Here is a 16,220-nt window from a genome sequence, read left to right as displayed (position 1 = left end):
CTCTTGCCAGTCCTCGCGGGAATAGCACCGGCCGGCCTCCGACGGGAGGCTGCCACCCTCGCCCTGGCCAGGAAGGCACAAAAGCATGACTGGCACATCCTGCACAACACCACCATAACACCAGCACCTCCAAGCCGACTCAAGACCCGCCACCCTTACAACAAGGCAGCACAAGCCATGCTCAACTCCACCTCTGAGGACATCTCCAGAGATGCATGGTTGGCAGCAGCTTGGAAGCAGGAGTGGGAGACAGCCGGGCCCTCCCGAATCCACCGCTACATCTGGGACCCAGGAGATGGCGCCATTGGAGGAGACGACCTACCACGCCGGCAATGGACCACACTGAACCGTCTACGAACTGGTGTCGGTCGCTTTAAAACATCAATGAAGGCGTGGGGCCTGGCGGACAGTGCGGCATGCGAGTGCGGTGACCCAGAGCAGACCGCCGACCACATAATCACCATCTGCCCCTTATATAGACCACCCTCAGAAGCCAGCCTCTTCGACCTAGAACCAGAGATGCGGGCATGGCTACGCGACACCGAGTTGGACCTCTGACGTTACACGAAAGAAGAATATTATAATATTCTATTAATAGAGATCGGACGAGATCAGGCGTGTTTTAGTTTTTTTGGTCTTTTATTATAAAACATCCATTTGACATTTCAGCAATTCCATCATTATTCTCTTTGCTATTTACAAATGTACAAAAGACAAACATACAACATGACAGTAACCAAACCAGTGGGACATGAAAGACAACAAACTGTGGGACTGACATAAAGATAGAAGAAATAAAACATCACAGACCAGGTAGCATGCCAGGTCTGACACTGCCTGGCAGCCCCTGGCCAACTCAGAGAAATCATAAAATCAACAACCACTTCATCCAACCACTTCATCCATACACAAAACAATCAAATAACGACAACCAAGTGGGGTATCAGATCTAAATTTGACTTCTTAGTAAAATCATTAAAATCATAAAAACAAACAACCATTCTCTGCATACAAAAAAATCAGTAAAACAAATAACAACCAAATGGCATATCAGGTCTTACTCTGCATTTTTGGTAAAATCATGAACCTAACTATTCCCTCCATACAATATTAATAAAACAAATAACAACCAAGTGGCATACCAGTTTCTTTTTTTCTTTTTTTACCTGCCCTCTTGGTAAAATCAGGAAAATCCTAAAATCAACAACAATTAAACCATACGAAAAATAATCCAAAGAATGCTAAACCAATAAAGACCAAGTAGCATACCAGGTCTTACACTTGCCTGGTTAACAACTGGAACACAATCATGGTTATTACACTGCTTTACAAACTATGAAGGCAGCTTCATGTAGGCCATACCAGAGTGGGTTTCCAATTAATTTGGAATCATTGGCAGAGGGTAGTCAACTATAGTCTCTCATTCACTAGGAACACCTATCCACCTTGTAGTTAGAACTAAGTTCATTCACGGTGTGTGTGTGTGTGTGTGTGTGTGTGTGTGTGTGTGTGTGTGTGTGTGTGTGTGTGTGTGTGTGTGTGTGTGTGTGTGCGTGTGTGCGTGCGTGCGTGCGTGTGTGTGTGTGTGTGTGTGTGTGTGTGTGTGTGTGTGTCTAGTCTGACTGGCACCAACCTTATATACACCACCGAGCACAGCAAACTTTGTTTACGGCCGTACCACCCTGAACACGACTGTCGTGAGGTTGTGTTTTTTGGAGGGAAATATTTTTGGAAAAGTTTGTAGTGAGTTTTGAGTTTTACGCATAATTAGAATATATAGTTTAAAGTTTATTTGTGTTATCGTGTAATCCCCCAGCAGCTTACTGTTGCCTAAACCAATTTAAATTAAATGATATAACACAGAATATTAGTCAACATTAATATTCAGGGAAGAAAAAAAGCCAACTTTTTTTGATGGGGGGCGGTAAGAGACCTGGATAATGGACAGGGGGGCGCTGGCCCAAAAAAGGTTGAGAACCACTGGCCTAACCCTAACATGAAATGAACAGCTCATGACGAAATTAAATAAATAGGGCACAGAACACATTACCCTTCAGAGAGGGGAAAATGTTGACAGGCTAAATCAAGTGATGTTGTTTGATCCCTTTCTACCACTGCATTTACTTGTCTGTTTTATGCCTGAAGAAGGTCTATGACCGAAAGCGTGCAATAAACGATTTTTTTTTTTGCGCGGATGCTGTTATTTTGCACAAAATGCTGCAGTGCATGTAATAGAAATATAAATCTTTCCACTTTTGTTTATGTACATTATGTTCTGTTTTCATTGGGTGGAAATGACATGAAATTGACTATTTGAGTGAGTGACAGTTCCTTGCAGCAAGTTTAAGTAGAAATACAAATGAACTACACACTCTTCACAAACTTCTTCATCGACGAGCGAACTACAATAATAATACAAAGAACTACAAAAGTTGGCCAATATGGCCGCCAAGGAAGTGTTGGTTCTTCTTCTTCGCTCTGTGGTTTTTGTAGGTTTCTGGCGAAGCTGGCCACATCAGGACCCCTGGCCGTGAAGAAATGCTGTATGTAGGGCTGTGTTCGGAATGGCGTACTAGCATACTACTCATACTAGATATGACGTAGATTTTGAGTATGCAGTGCGTTCACACTGTAGACTGTAGAGTATGCGAGATTTGAGTATGCGAGAATCGCATACTTATTATGAATTTAGTAGGCAGTATGCAGTATGCAGTATATAATCATTTTAATACATTTAAATTATAATAATATAATAAAATAATAATAATAATATATAATAATATAATAATATAATAATATAATAATTAATAATTTTAATTATTGGCGGTGACATATACTCATATACTCATTGAGTATGCTAGTATGCAGTATGCTAGTATACCTTTTCGAACACAGCCATATGAGGTTAAAAAAAAAATCAGGCACGGCGCAAAGATACCTAAACTTGATTCGCCTGCTTGTCCCTTCTTCCGCGTTGGCAATTCCGCAGGTGGCGAAACTCTCCACGTCAGTTTTGCTTTCAAAACAAACAACTAACACAGGCTTTGTGTTAGTTACTAACACCTATCCCCCTGTCACTGTCCTGTCATCTATAAACACTCAGCGACCATGTCATTACTGGATTCAGATGATAATTACGACTTCGTGTTTAAGATCGTGTTGGTGGGAGATGTCGGTGTGGGCAAGACATGTGTGGTCCAGCGCTTCAAGACGGGCATCTTCATCGAGAGGCAAGGGAACACCATCGGAGTGGACTTCACCATGAAGACCATAGACATCCAAGGGAAGCGAGTGAAGGTTAGTATTAGTAAAGCTTGTGTCCATGTGTCAGTTTTGGTTTTGTCATGATGTTATTTGAAAGTAAACAAGTTAGTACAAGGGGTTTAGATGTGTCATGTCATTATTGTGCCACTTAGGCTGTTGTTACTGCTGCTTTGTGTTGCATCAGGGGCCCTGCATGTATACGTGTTTCCTGTCAAGTGTCTGATCATCAGAAGGAGTCTAGGCCACTGCCACCATGGGATCACTTGATACCCAATTCACACTAGGCAGATATGGGAATTATTATATGATCTACTGTATTATTCCCTTGATCGTATAGCACACTTTCAACTTCAAGAGATAAACATTCGATTTTTATTTATGACAAGGTTAGAAGGACAATGACATGATTTTTTTCTGTATGTTCTTAGAGTCGGTTTTCATATGAATCAGGGATTATTAAATAATGTCCAAACATTAACTGAAGTAAACATTCATGCTCCAGGTGCTCATGTGTTGAGCATGTAAACAAAGGCACTGGTTGAACATGTTAAACATAAACAAAGACACACTGGTGTCCCTGAGTCAGTCAAGAGTGTCAGATCATATCTAGTGAGGAATTGACTGGCTTTGTCACTGGAATGACATTTTTGGTGGGCAACCTTACTGTTTGTCATGGGCCTTATTTACACAGTTTAACCTATTCCCTCTCTGGTCACAAACTGTGTTTCATCATGTTCAGGGATCTTAGCTAGTGGTCAAAAGGGGGGTGATGAAATGTTATGTATAAGGACCCTTGCGTGACTAGTCTCCAGGGTCTTTGTGATGAAAGTCCATGTAGCTTTATCCATAGATATAGAGCTAGACATAGATAAAGAACTGTTCTATCTCTGTGGCTCTATGGGGCTATAGCTTAGTCAGCAGACGTCATCACTTTCTATTGATGGTCCTATGAGCTTACGACAGATAGCGTGACTCTGTCCACACTGATTGTGATAGTAGTCTCACCTGACAATAATAATATATGCCATTTAGCACGTTTATCCAAAGCGACGTACATTGCAATGAGTGCATACATTTTTCCGTGGTCCCAGTGGGAATCAAACCCACAATCTAAGTGCCACCAACTGAGCCACAGAGGATGTAAGACATCGGTAAGGTGCTGGATGGCGCGTGTGGGTGGCAGTCATCATCTCTACCATGCCACCTTGCTGGAAAGGATGGAAGTACAGCTATGATGATTTCAATGTCCTAACCTGAACCATAAGCCGTACCCAAAGGTGGTTCTAGACCAATTTTACTGGGGGGGGGGGCCAGGGTGGGGCCAGGGTGGGGCCAGTTGTATTGTCAGAGGGGCACATTCGACCCAGGACAAAAGAGACAAGTTAAGAGACAGTGTTCAAGCTTTCAAAAATGTGAGTTCAGTATATAAAGTAGGCCTAATAGAGCACATAAAAACAACATCAAATGTCATGTCTGTATTTTCCTTTCTAGAATTTCACCTTACAGCAACTGTATTCTGCGGAAGACTCTCCTGTATAGCTCCATTGTACCTGAATACTAGAGAAATCTGTTCTTTTGTTGTTCCATCTTTTGTTTAATTTGCCATGATGCTGAAGACTTCACCGTTTTTCCACCTCTTCTATAACTTTGGTTCGAACCATGTCTGCCAGACAATCCAGAACCTCATTCTGAATTAATTGCGTGTGTACTTCGCATTATGAATGGAAGTCAACCTTTTTTTAAACAGCTTTGTCATGGTTGGCAATTGTCTCTAGAAGTTTCCACAGTTTTTCTGTGAAGTTCCCTTTATTATCTGAGACTGCAGACTCATTGTGTCCTTTTTGAGCAATGTTTTATGTGGCAGACAGCACTTCCTCTCTTTTTATATATTCCAGATTTTCTCTAACCTGTTTGTTATGTTCCTTGTTTAGGGCATTTGCCAGTGTTGCATTAGCTTTCTGATAGTCCCTCCATGTAATCATTGCTTGTTTGTGACACATTTGTTTCACCTCACGCTTCAGCACCATATCATCGCAAGCAATCGATGATTTTATTATTATTGTAGACTCTTCATTTGCCCCCCTCCCGGCCCCCTGGTTTAGGACAGACAGCTCACATACTTGGTCGTAAATTCTAGTTACATGACAGCATGACAGGAGCATGACAGGGTGGAGCGTTTACAGCACGACGAGAGTTGTGTGTTTTTGAGGAGGAGCTAGGCCTATAGCCTAGATCCAAGCTATGCCTTTTTCCCCTACTGAACAGAGAGCCCAATACCACTCAGAAACCATGTGGGATCCTTCTGGCGATTTACAGGTATAGATTGAGGATGGTTAGGATTAGGATTAAAGTTAAATCCTTAAAGGGTAAAGTCATGCTAATGATCCCAGTCCTACTGTTCAGTCACCCTGTGTTCTATCGTGTTTTCGAAGAGGGGGGAGCTTGGAGTAAGAATTCCATTGTACTATCATACCCTGTCCCAGTACATGTAGTACATACGACACTAACCTTTGAACCCTGCCAGTGATAACGACTGATGGAATGAGGTAGTCACGGGATGTTTGTTTGTTGTTATTCAGCTGCAGATCTGGGACACGGCGGGTCAGGAGCGTTTCCGCACCATCACACAGAGCTACTACCGCAGCACCAACGGCGCCATCATCACCTATGACATCACCAACAAGGAGTCCTTCATGTCCGTGCCCAAGTGGATGGAGGACGTGAAGAAATATGGCGGCTCCAACATCGTGCCCCTTCTCATCGGTTTGTTGTTTGTTCAACCACTTTCTCTTTTTTTTTTTTAAGTAATTTTTTCTGAGTGGGGCAGTCCCACTCATATTTTTCATTTTATTGGACAGATTCAGTGAAGACAGACAGGAAAGTAGGGCCACTGTTCAACCACTTTCACGACCAGGGGAGGCTAGTGGGGGTAGAAATCAGAGGACATTGTGATGCATGGAACGGAAATGGAAGTCACGTTGTGTTTGATACCGTTCCTCGTTCAATTCCATTACAATGAGCCTGTCCTCTGATTTCTACCTCCTCCTGCTGCCCCTGTTCACTACCTTATCTAGGCCACGGGTCTCAAAGTTCTGTTCTCGATTCCTTGAGCCCTCCTCACCTCCTTCTCAAAGTGTATCGGAGGAGAGGAGTAGTGTCAGACTTTCACCTCCAGTGAGATTGGAGGAGGAGGCCATGATAGGGGATGGAAGGAATCAAGAAATGACTTTAGAGGTTTTGGCCAGAGAATGGCATCCTTGATGACCTCTCTTTCTCCCTCTTATGCAAATGTCTTCTCTGCAGGCATCATTTCGGTTGGTCCGTGTGATAATGAATAACATGAAATATACAGTACATGCTAATGTCGTCACATCATGTAACCTATACGTTCATGTCATCACTGTTTTTTCCCCAACGGTCTAATTTTTAGGGAACAAGTCGGACTTGACTGAAACCCGCCAGGTCCCTTACGAAGACGCTCAGACCATGGCCCACCAGCTGGAGTTCCTCTGCGCCGTCGAGACGTCCGCTAAAGATTCCAACAACGTCGACGAGGCTTTCAACAAGATGGCCGCCGAGCTGATCCTGAGGCATGGCGGGCCCATGTTCAACGAGAACGTAACAGACAGTTTCAAACTGAACAGCAAGGACGTGGCCACAGAGGGCTGGGGGTGTGGTTGTTGATGACGACGGAATGTTCTAGAGTTCCACAAATGTTCTAGAGCTAGCTGATTTGAGCTGTAGAAAGTTGATTCTATTCAATGGGGTTTTCTGTGGGGAGAAACTGGTGGATAATTGTTAGGCTGTTAAAAAAAAACTAAAAAAACACTTTACTTACTATTTGTGCTACTTTTCCATGCTCATTTTCAGGGACCAGATGGTGATACAGTTATTGATGTACTGTAGCCTATATCTGTGCCACGACTGGGGGGAAATGTATGTGGCTGTTGCTTTTATTTAGCATATATGCTAGTTTTTTAATTCTTATTTTGAAAAACAGCTGTAACACAGGACACGGTACCAGTGCTGCCACAATGCTGCGTGTGGTCACGCCATCTACCGGTCCTGAAGGGAGAGTAGGGAACCAACAACTGGAATGTTGTGGATCTAAAATGGCCTCTGGTTGCTATCTTATTTTTCCTGTTTAATGATACTTTGATTTCTTTGGCTGTTGATTCGGTTTGGTTGGGCTCAACCGCAAGAGGCTGCTGGGGGTAGAAATCGGAGGACAGGCTCATTGTGATGCCTGGAACGGAATGAGTTATGGCATCAAATACATATCTTTGATATCATTCTTCATTCTTCATTCCATTCTGATTTCTACCTTTCCACCAGCCTCCCCTGGGCTCAACCCATCCATATACTTTGTGTGTCTAAACTAACACACGGTTGTACCTTCCCTACAGCAGTGACCACCTCGCCCTTCTGGCGAGGAAGGCAGGCTTGGCTCTCGATGTTGAACCTCCAACCTTTTTGTTGTTGTTGTTATTTTAGGATGCGAGCATCCGTTTAAGGGTAATTCAACCGGACTGGAATGACATTTAGTGAAGGGCACTATGGACCATTATAGATAAGAAGCACTAGAAGTTATCCTACCCCTATCCGAATAAGCCTCCACCCCCTACGCCCTACGCACTTGTGGAAGTTGTTGCCATATTGCTCCCTGCTAGCTGTCAAATTCACTCAGATCACCAGAAGTGCATAAGGGGGTAGGAATTGATTTGAGAATGTTGCAGGGAATGATCATGGTCATATGCCTCATGATCTGCTACAATGAGTTAGCTCTGCCTGGCATTGAAAGGTCTGTGTAGCCCTTATGAAGCAGATGTAGAGAGGTAGAGAGGTACCTGGTGGTATAGGAGATGGATAACAGTGCCCAGTGCCCACCAACCCTGGGTTTAATACATAGCCCTGGTCTAAGACCTAGCCCTGGGTTTAATACATAGCCCTGGGTTTAATACATAGCCCCGGGTTTAATACATAGCCCTAGGTTTAATACATAGCCCTGGGTTTAATACATAGCCCTGGTCTAGGCTTTAAAACATAGCCCTAAATACATAGCCAGATCTGCTAGACAACAAACTGGCAGTGTTTTAGCTAGTATGAGGATAGTGATGATGATTAAGATGATGATGATGATGTGTTAGAAGTTATAGTATGTAGCATAGGCTTTCATTTGCACAGTGCTTCATCAACATGATCATACAAGGACATCTGAAGTGATGCAGTGATTATGACATTGAGAGAGATGCAATGCGGGACAGTGTTGGCACACAAGAATGTGACTTGTGGATATTACCATGGTTCAGTACCGTGAATCCCTCTTGTGAAGATGGCAGTGATATATTTGTTTATTTGATGTATTTGCATTGAGGAAAGGGAGCAAATGGGCATTGTTGTTGTTGTTTGTATGTCACAGACTAGTGGGAGGAACGCTAGGCCAGAACAGGACATATTCCAGTGCTCTCCAACTACTCTATTACGTACACAGAGTTAAAGGTAGACTCCGCGATATGACGTCACTAAAGGAAGTCGGATGACTCTTCTTTAGAGATGTTTTAGATTCACCGTAGCAAGACATTTAGCACGCTAGCAATTGTGTCGATGTGACTCGATAACCGGATGATAAAGAGGCCGCTGAGGGAATCGTCTTGCCAGTAGTCAGTCACCCTGGGTTTTCATGTCTGTCATATTTGCGGTCTTTTTTTAAGTGCTTGCACTTTGACTGTTTTACACAAGGCACTAGTAAAATAACATTTCCCAAAAAATGATCAAAAGTGTATCTTCAATTTTATAGCACACAAAAAAACTGAATTCCAAGAATCTATCTGCCATATTTCATATCTATTTGTGTGAAATGTAATGACCATTTTGATACTGTTAATATGAACACTCAATTGAGATGTGAAAATGCATGAATGTATTTGAAGGATGGTGATGACAGACATTCAAGATGTACGGACAAGTGCCTTTCCCCTTTCTGTAGTACGTGGGGATGTGAAACAGAGTTGTGTCACAGTGTTAAAAGACCAGACAATGGAATCAAACCGTAACTATGCAGTTTTTCCACATCTTTATAATGGTGAGATGTTGACAGTTAATTGTGTTTGTTTGTAATCTTTGTATCTGGAGATGTAATGCTCAAAATGATCTGTTCATATTGAATTAAATGTCATTTTCTGAGGAAAAACCCTGTTTGAATTGTTTCTACTGAGTTTAGAATGATAACGAAGAGCAGAAATCAATCAGGTTTAGTCTTTTATCATCAACAGCACATTATAGATACATTTTTCTTTTAAAAAGTGTTATCAACACTGTAGCTCTTGAATTGTTAATAAAATAAATACAGTAGCCTATACATACAGTTCCACAACCACAGAACCTGTTAGCAATATAAATAACTTGAGATTAATCACTTACATTTGTTAACAATTTTCATGACTGGAAAATGGTATCGTATAATTTTCTTTACAATGATATAATATTGTATAATAGAAATGTATACATTGGAGATACTATGACATATGAACAATATGGGTAGAGTACATGTTAAAAACAAAAGTTTAGGTGTTTTAAGTACAAGTAGAAAACTGTATATGTATAAGTTAAGGCACTACATTAACAGAGTTGGTTCACATGATTGCATTTCAAAACTGCATTGTGGATCGTTTTTCCCAGACAACTGCAGTATCATTATCCTAGACTTTACCCTCCGACGGCACTTCTGATACATCGGTAGTTCAATTGAAACCACTATCTCAACAGTAAACACTCGTCATACAAAAGCTATGACAACCCAACTGTCATACACGTTATCAATTAAACAGAAATCCTATAGTGGTTGACGTGACAACACATCCTGATACGAAAACCAGCACCTCGTATAGACTATTGGCTCTAAAATACAGACACCAAAATACCTGTAAAATTAAAGTGTGTATTCAATACCTTACTCATTCCACTTCCAGCACCGATATTACAAAACATAATAGCATGCCGTCCGTGAATAGAATAGTTGTTCATAATATGATAGAGTAACACTAACATAGAGAGAAAACACACGGGCAGCATCACAACTCTAGTAAGATAGTGCATCTTTGCTTCTGTATTTGTCAGTGCAGTTCCCTGGCAGGTCCATCACAGCCTGTCTTCAACATGTTCCTCGTTAAATTAAATGAAACTGAAGAGAACGTAAAGATATAATCTGTTGGCAGGACATCGATGGCTATTAACGTACAACCTTGTATAAACAATAACGTATCCTCGATATCAGGTATTATCGACTATGTGCAGTAAAATCTACCTGGATATCTATTTTAAAACGATAAAAACCTCAGCAACTTGCATGGGACGGATAATAAAGCTCTTGTACTGGTGTAAGCTAACATTTTTATACAAACAAAAGCCCTCCTCAAAGATGAGTACTAAAACGTATGGCTTACTCTTCTTTGATAAGTACTCAAGTTCAGGAAACCTTTCAATACAAATGTAAACAAGCCATCAACTATTGGGGAAGAAATATATCTACTAAACCTCTTCAGGTCCACAGAGGAGAGATCCTGAAGTGGTTCTAAGAACAGGGACGAAGCGGTGGAGGCTCAATGTGACCTCAGGTCTCCGAAGGGCACAGAGAGAATCTCACTACATGTTCTTATCATATCCTCTATGCAGCAGCAAACTTCTCCTGCTGGAAGATGAGTTCCACGGCCTCCTCCACGTCCTGCACGATGTTCCCGGGTTCCACCAGAGCCGGGTCGAAGCGGAAGTCGCGGTGACCGTGGAACACTGTCTCCTTGATGCTGTGGTTGGCGTCCACGGGGACCTCCGTGCGGGGGTTGTAGACGCCCGTACAGACTAGGATGGACTTGCAGGAGTGGGCCGAGGGGGAGGCCAGCTCGCTCTCCCAGGCCAGGTCCATGTCCACGTCCTGGGGCAGCGCCTTGGGGGTGCCGGTGCCCGCCGCGACCTTGGCCACCACCTGGGCGCTCTGCCTGGTCCGTCTCTCCTCCAGGTAGCGGTTGTACAGGTTGGCTCCGTAAATGTCCGTCATCAGGTTGTCCCTGGCGACAGGAGAGTTCAAATGGAATTAGAATGCAATAGAACTTCCCAATAGAACTGCCCATCTGTTAAAACGTACCATTTGTGTTCTACTCTGCTTTCAACCCCCCCCAAAAAAAAACACACCACACATGTTCATATCTAAGGCATTCAGCAAAAGGCAAAACTTAATTAATGTTTTATGTTTGAATGAGAATAGCAATAATGAAAGTAGAGCAGCAGAGTAGTGGGTTTCTCACCCGGTGGCATAGAGTGATATCTATGTTCCTATGCATTTAGCAAAAATAAAAAATCTAATCTTTTCATTTTTTGTATTAATGTTTCATGTCAAAAGCAGAATAGGAGTCGTGAACATAGGGCGTTCCTCACCCGATGGCGTAGAGTGACCTGATGGGGGTCCTCCAGCCCCTCTCTGCTGCCTGCTCTCGGACCAGGAACTCAGCAAAGTGGTACGTCAACTCGCTGGGCTTCCCCATCAGGGCCTCGTACTTCAGCTCCCGGCCCGTGATCTTCCTGTAGATGTTCTCCAGACACACCAGGAACGTCCCGTGGCCAAACCTGGAGGGGGGGGCAGGAGCAGGGGGAAGGAGAAGATGAGTCAAACTTCAAAGAGGAGAAGATGAGTTCTTTTCGTGTCCACAAGAGAGTCAGTTACAAGGCTTGGCTAGATGTGGTTCAACCACAGCTGAACACATTGCTGTCCCTTCTCATTGAACTCTGCCAAGTCCGATGCTGTGCAGGGCTGCTCCAGCAGGGGGCATATCAGGAGGCGCTGCATGGTCTGTGGTTCAGTGCCACAGTCACACACAACGTCCCCGTCATTTAGGTATCCCCATTTGGGGATGCAACACTAATATAATAATATACGGCTTTTAGCTGACGCTTATATCCAAAGTGAGTGCATCATACATTTTCCAGTATACATGGTCCCAAGTGTTGCGAGCGCAATGCTCTGCCAACTGAGCCTCAGAGGACCATACACCATGAGCAATGCGAAACTGCGTGGGAGAAGTTTAGAAAACAAACCAATATCTGTCCAATAGATCTATCAGGCATTGGGCAGTTTCTCTTGCAGCTAAGGTAGATAGCTTTGGTCCCCCCTATTTGCATAGGACTAGCATTACCAAAGAGAATGATTGTGGAGTTATTGCCCTGGTATGTCTGTTTGACTGACCAACTGGAAGAGCCTGATTTGTGTGGTGTTCTCTTAGGCCGCGTTTACACTGCCAGGTAGAAGTGACACGATTCAGATGTCTTGCTCACATGTGGCACAGATCGGATATGTAACATATGTAACATACGGGTAGTGGTGGTCTAGTGGATAGTGAGTTGGACTTGGGATCGGAAGGTTGTGAGTTCAAATCCCGCCTGAAGCCACACCACTACTAGTGTGCCCTTGGGTAAGGCACTTAGCCCTCAGTTACTCCAGGGGGAATGTCCCTGTAATTCGTAATTGTAAGTCGCTTTGGATAAAAGCGTCTGCTAAATGACAAAATTAAATTAATTTAAAATTACATGAAAGTGTAACCAGTAAAAAAGCACATTGGATCTGATATTCTCAGATCCGATTCAGGTCTCAATCATATGCGGAAATAAATGTGATACGAGTCGGATATCTGTCATCCCGACTGTGATCTAACCGGTCTAACAGGTCGGATATAACTTGCACTATAATCGCATTCTGATGACATTGGAACCTCACTCAATGAAATGTGCTATACAAATAAACTTGCCTTGCCTTGCCATTGCAAGTGCCGGCTGTCTGTTTACTTGCGTTTTTCATAACCAAACCCTTATGTACGCATGCGGGTTGTTTCAAGTGTTACGTGTAAGCACAGCTATTGGATATGGGTAATTTTAGTAGTAAGCAGGCCTTCAAAAAAATCGGATATAGACAAAAATTCGGGAACTAGGCATTACGACCTGCAGTGTAAATTCAGCCCTTGCTTTACAGAACTGGGCTCCGGTCAATTTCTCTGTGGTGATGCTGTATTAAGCGTTACCGTGGAGACTGGGCTTCTGCCATCCACATGAGGTCCATGTTGCAGGCCAGCAGGGGCATGTGGTCGGAGTGTTGGTTCTCATAGGCATTGGTCAGGTTCCCATTGGTCAACAGCACGTCAATTATCAACTGAAGGTTTGTCTCCCATCGGATTGGCTCCCCAAATAGAATGACAGCTGCAATGAGGAAGACAGACAGACAGACAGACAGACAAAACAAACACACACACACACACACAAACAAAAACAATAAAAATACAAGATGTAAGCAATTGCAGATATGTATCAGCTAGGTAGTGTTAGCTGGGAATCAATGGGTCGGTTTCACAGACAAGGCTTAAGCCTAGTCCCAGACTAAAACACATTTTCAATGAAGAATTCCCCATGTCACCTTTCTTAATCACCCTTAATCACATTACCATTAGAATAGCGTCTTAGACATCTTAGACGTATATATATACATATACATATAGAGTCTTAAAATACTACTCTTTTCATCATAACAATAAAGCTACACACAATATGCATCTTACCCTCGACTTTAGGGAGATTCAAGATGGGTGAGGACTGTAATGAGAGAGGAGACGCATTCAGAACACATCCTGTCAGATTCCCTGACTACATCTCTCTCTGACATCACATCTCTCTCTGACATCACATCTCTCTCTGACATCACTGTGCACGGCACACAACCAGAGGTTACATGGTAACACTAACATGACTCTATGTTTTTATAAATTCATATAAATCTGAGAATACTTGGACTCTTGGACGTTTGAATAGCACATAATGAATAGCACATAAGAGGTAATGATATTAATGTCATTCATTGCATATAATGACTTTATATTCATTTACTTAAATACGCACTGTAATATTGCATACTGTCCCACCATGCACTGTCCATATATTCATGGCTTTTGCACTATGTACTATCTGGTGAGATGCCAAACTGCGTTTCTTAATCTTAGTACATGTACAAAGTTAAATCTAATCTAATCCCCCCCCCAAAAAGTATGATTTAATAAATACAATAAATACAAACTGAGATATCTGTTTTTGTAAAAAAAACTCAAATATGTTGTACAGTTTAATCGGGAATCATATTTAATTGGATCTGTAATTACAGTAATAAACAATACTTGCATGTTATGAAATGTATTCTCATAAATAATAAGCTGAACAGTAGGACAAATTACTGATTCTGGTTTTCGATGCCTCAGTTGGGCAGATATGAGTGCCGAGTTTCATATATCACGTGTTCGTTGGGCAGAACTGTTGCGCAGAATTTCACTAGGTGAAATTTCATTTTTTTCGCCTCTCTGTCGGGATTTGCCTTCATTGTCGCCATGCAGTCATTATAGATGAATATTAATTAGGGCTGTTTCACTGACCATTTATAGGCAACGATGGGTGGTTGAAGGGTGGGACAAGATGCTTGCTCACGTGCGCAAAATGTTGATTGTTGATTGTGATTTATAAAGGGAAAAAGGCTTGGGACCTTTTTACGCCAGTCCTACACAGTTTTATAAATAACCCCCCTGGTCCTTTAAGATCAGGTCCTTTACACCAAATGACAATGGCTACCAGGGGAACAGTTTAGGAAGTGTCCCAGTTTGAATACAGTTCTACTCCAAAAACGATACGGAAACACCCTCCCAGCGGGTATCGTCTCGTCACCGTCTCAGCTCACGAAATCGGCGGAGTCGTGTAGCCGTGAGGTGCAAACGATATCAGATCATCGCTGTTTCAGCCAAATCCGGCACGGTGTATCCTAGACCTGAGTGACAGCTGGAGCAGCATATCATGGACCAGGTGGGAAGGCTAATGGAGGTAGAAATCGGAGGATGGGCTCATTGTAATACATGGAACGGAATAGCATCAAGCAGGCATGTTCCGTTCCATGCATTACAATGAGCCCGTCCTCCGATTTCTACCTCCACGGTCATGTGATTTGCGTACCGGTTGTTTGGGCCGCCTGTTGTGGTCCACCATGTCCAGCAGGGGGAAGTGTTCCCTCAGCATGTCCACGCTCACCACGTTCTCGAAGCCCAGGCTGGAGTCGCAGGGTCAAGGAGAAGCATTCCAACAACACCTGTAGTCTGGTCCTCTACCCTCCCCCCTACACACAACACCTGTAGTCTGGTCCTCTACCCTCCCCCCTACATACAACACCTATAGTCTGGTCCTCTACCCTCCCCCCTACATACACCTATACCTAGGTTCTGGGCCCTGGACAGTCTGGACAGATTGATGGCAGCTGCTGGACTGAAAAAAATCAGGTGTAGTGCTGAGGCACAAATATGTACATTTCAAGCCTGCAAACTGCGACACTTTAAATAAATGTGCAATAACACTATTGTGCAATATGACAACCCTAGTCGTTTATCTGTACAGTATAGTATAGTGGATAGTGTACATAGCCTTTGTTTATGTAAACCAGCTCCTTCCCTTCTTGTGTTTTTTTTTTTAAGTTTTTTTTTTTTTTTTTTTCCTAACACCAGGGGAGCCACCCCTCCTAAATTTCGTTGTTTGGTACCTGTACTGTAGCAATGACAATAAAGACCATTCATTCATTCATTCATTCTATAGTCTGGACCTCTACCCTCGCCCCTACTTACAACACCTATAGTCTGGACCTCTACCCTTCCCCCTGTAGAGGGCACTCATCCACTACCCCTGATGGGGTTAGACATTCCCAACTACAATCTACATTCTTAAACCAATCTGACCACATTCCATTGATTGCTTGACATGGATGACTTTGCTTTGCCATGACAGTCCTCAGGGATGATAACAATGATTTACTTGATCTCCGCCTCGCCTCCTTAACAGAGAACAAGATCATCTTGTTGACAGGAAAGGAAAAGGAAAGCTAATAGTGCCCTTGTTGTCTC

At 42.9% G+C, this 16,220-nt stretch overlaps 2 protein-coding genes across 2 annotated transcripts in view; one reads left to right on the top strand and one right to left on the bottom strand.

Moving 5' to 3' along the window:
- The first annotated feature begins 2,998 nt into the window (after positions 1-2,998).
- rab43 (RAB43, member RAS oncogene family) lies at positions 2,999-9,353 on the top strand. The gene is made up of 3 exons (XM_080546193.1): positions 2,999-3,297; positions 5,844-6,027; positions 6,695-9,353. The coding sequence occupies exons 1-3, from the start codon at positions 3,109-3,111 to the stop codon at positions 6,946-6,948; spliced, it is 627 nt and encodes a 208-aa protein (XP_080402319.1). The 5' UTR covers positions 2,999-3,108; the 3' UTR covers positions 6,949-9,353.
- A 1,574-nt stretch (positions 9,354-10,927) lies between these two features.
- The window catches only part of LOC308171102 (haloacid dehalogenase-like hydrolase domain-containing 5), a gene marked incomplete at both ends in the record, with an annotated part of 8,588 nt that continues 3,295 nt past the window's right edge, over positions 10,928-16,220 (bottom strand). Inside the window, 5 exons of the mRNA XM_080545973.1 lie at positions 10,928-11,324; positions 11,692-11,880; positions 13,326-13,500; positions 13,857-13,890; positions 15,286-15,379. Coding sequence (XP_080402099.1) covers positions 10,928-11,324; positions 11,692-11,880; positions 13,326-13,500; positions 13,857-13,890; positions 15,286-15,379 — 889 coding nt within the window. The remainder of the gene's footprint in view (positions 11,325-11,691; positions 11,881-13,325; positions 13,501-13,856; positions 13,891-15,285; positions 15,380-16,220) is intronic.

This window comes from Nansenia antarctica (genome assembly GCF_963989245.1).
Source record: "Nansenia antarctica genome assembly, chromosome: 15".
Classification (NCBI taxonomy): domain Eukaryota; kingdom Metazoa; phylum Chordata; class Actinopteri; order Argentiniformes; family Microstomatidae; genus Nansenia; species Nansenia antarctica.
This window is presented reverse-complemented; position numbering and strand designations above follow the sequence as displayed.

What these genes read in the sequence shown, in the direction of transcription:
- rab43 (XM_080546193.1), top strand. Translation starts at nt 3,109, where the DNA reads ATGTCATTACTGGATTCAGATGATAATTACGACTTCGTGTTTAAGATC. An exon ending in TCCAAGGGAAGCGAGTGAAG is followed by an intron (nt 3,298 to 5,843) that starts GTTAGTATTAGT and finishes GTTGTTATTCAG; the next exon opens with CTGCAGATCTGGGACACGGC. An exon ending in CATCGTGCCCCTTCTCATCG is followed by an intron (nt 6,028 to 6,694) that starts GTTTGTTGTTTG and finishes TCTAATTTTTAG; the next exon opens with GGAACAAGTCGGACTTGACT.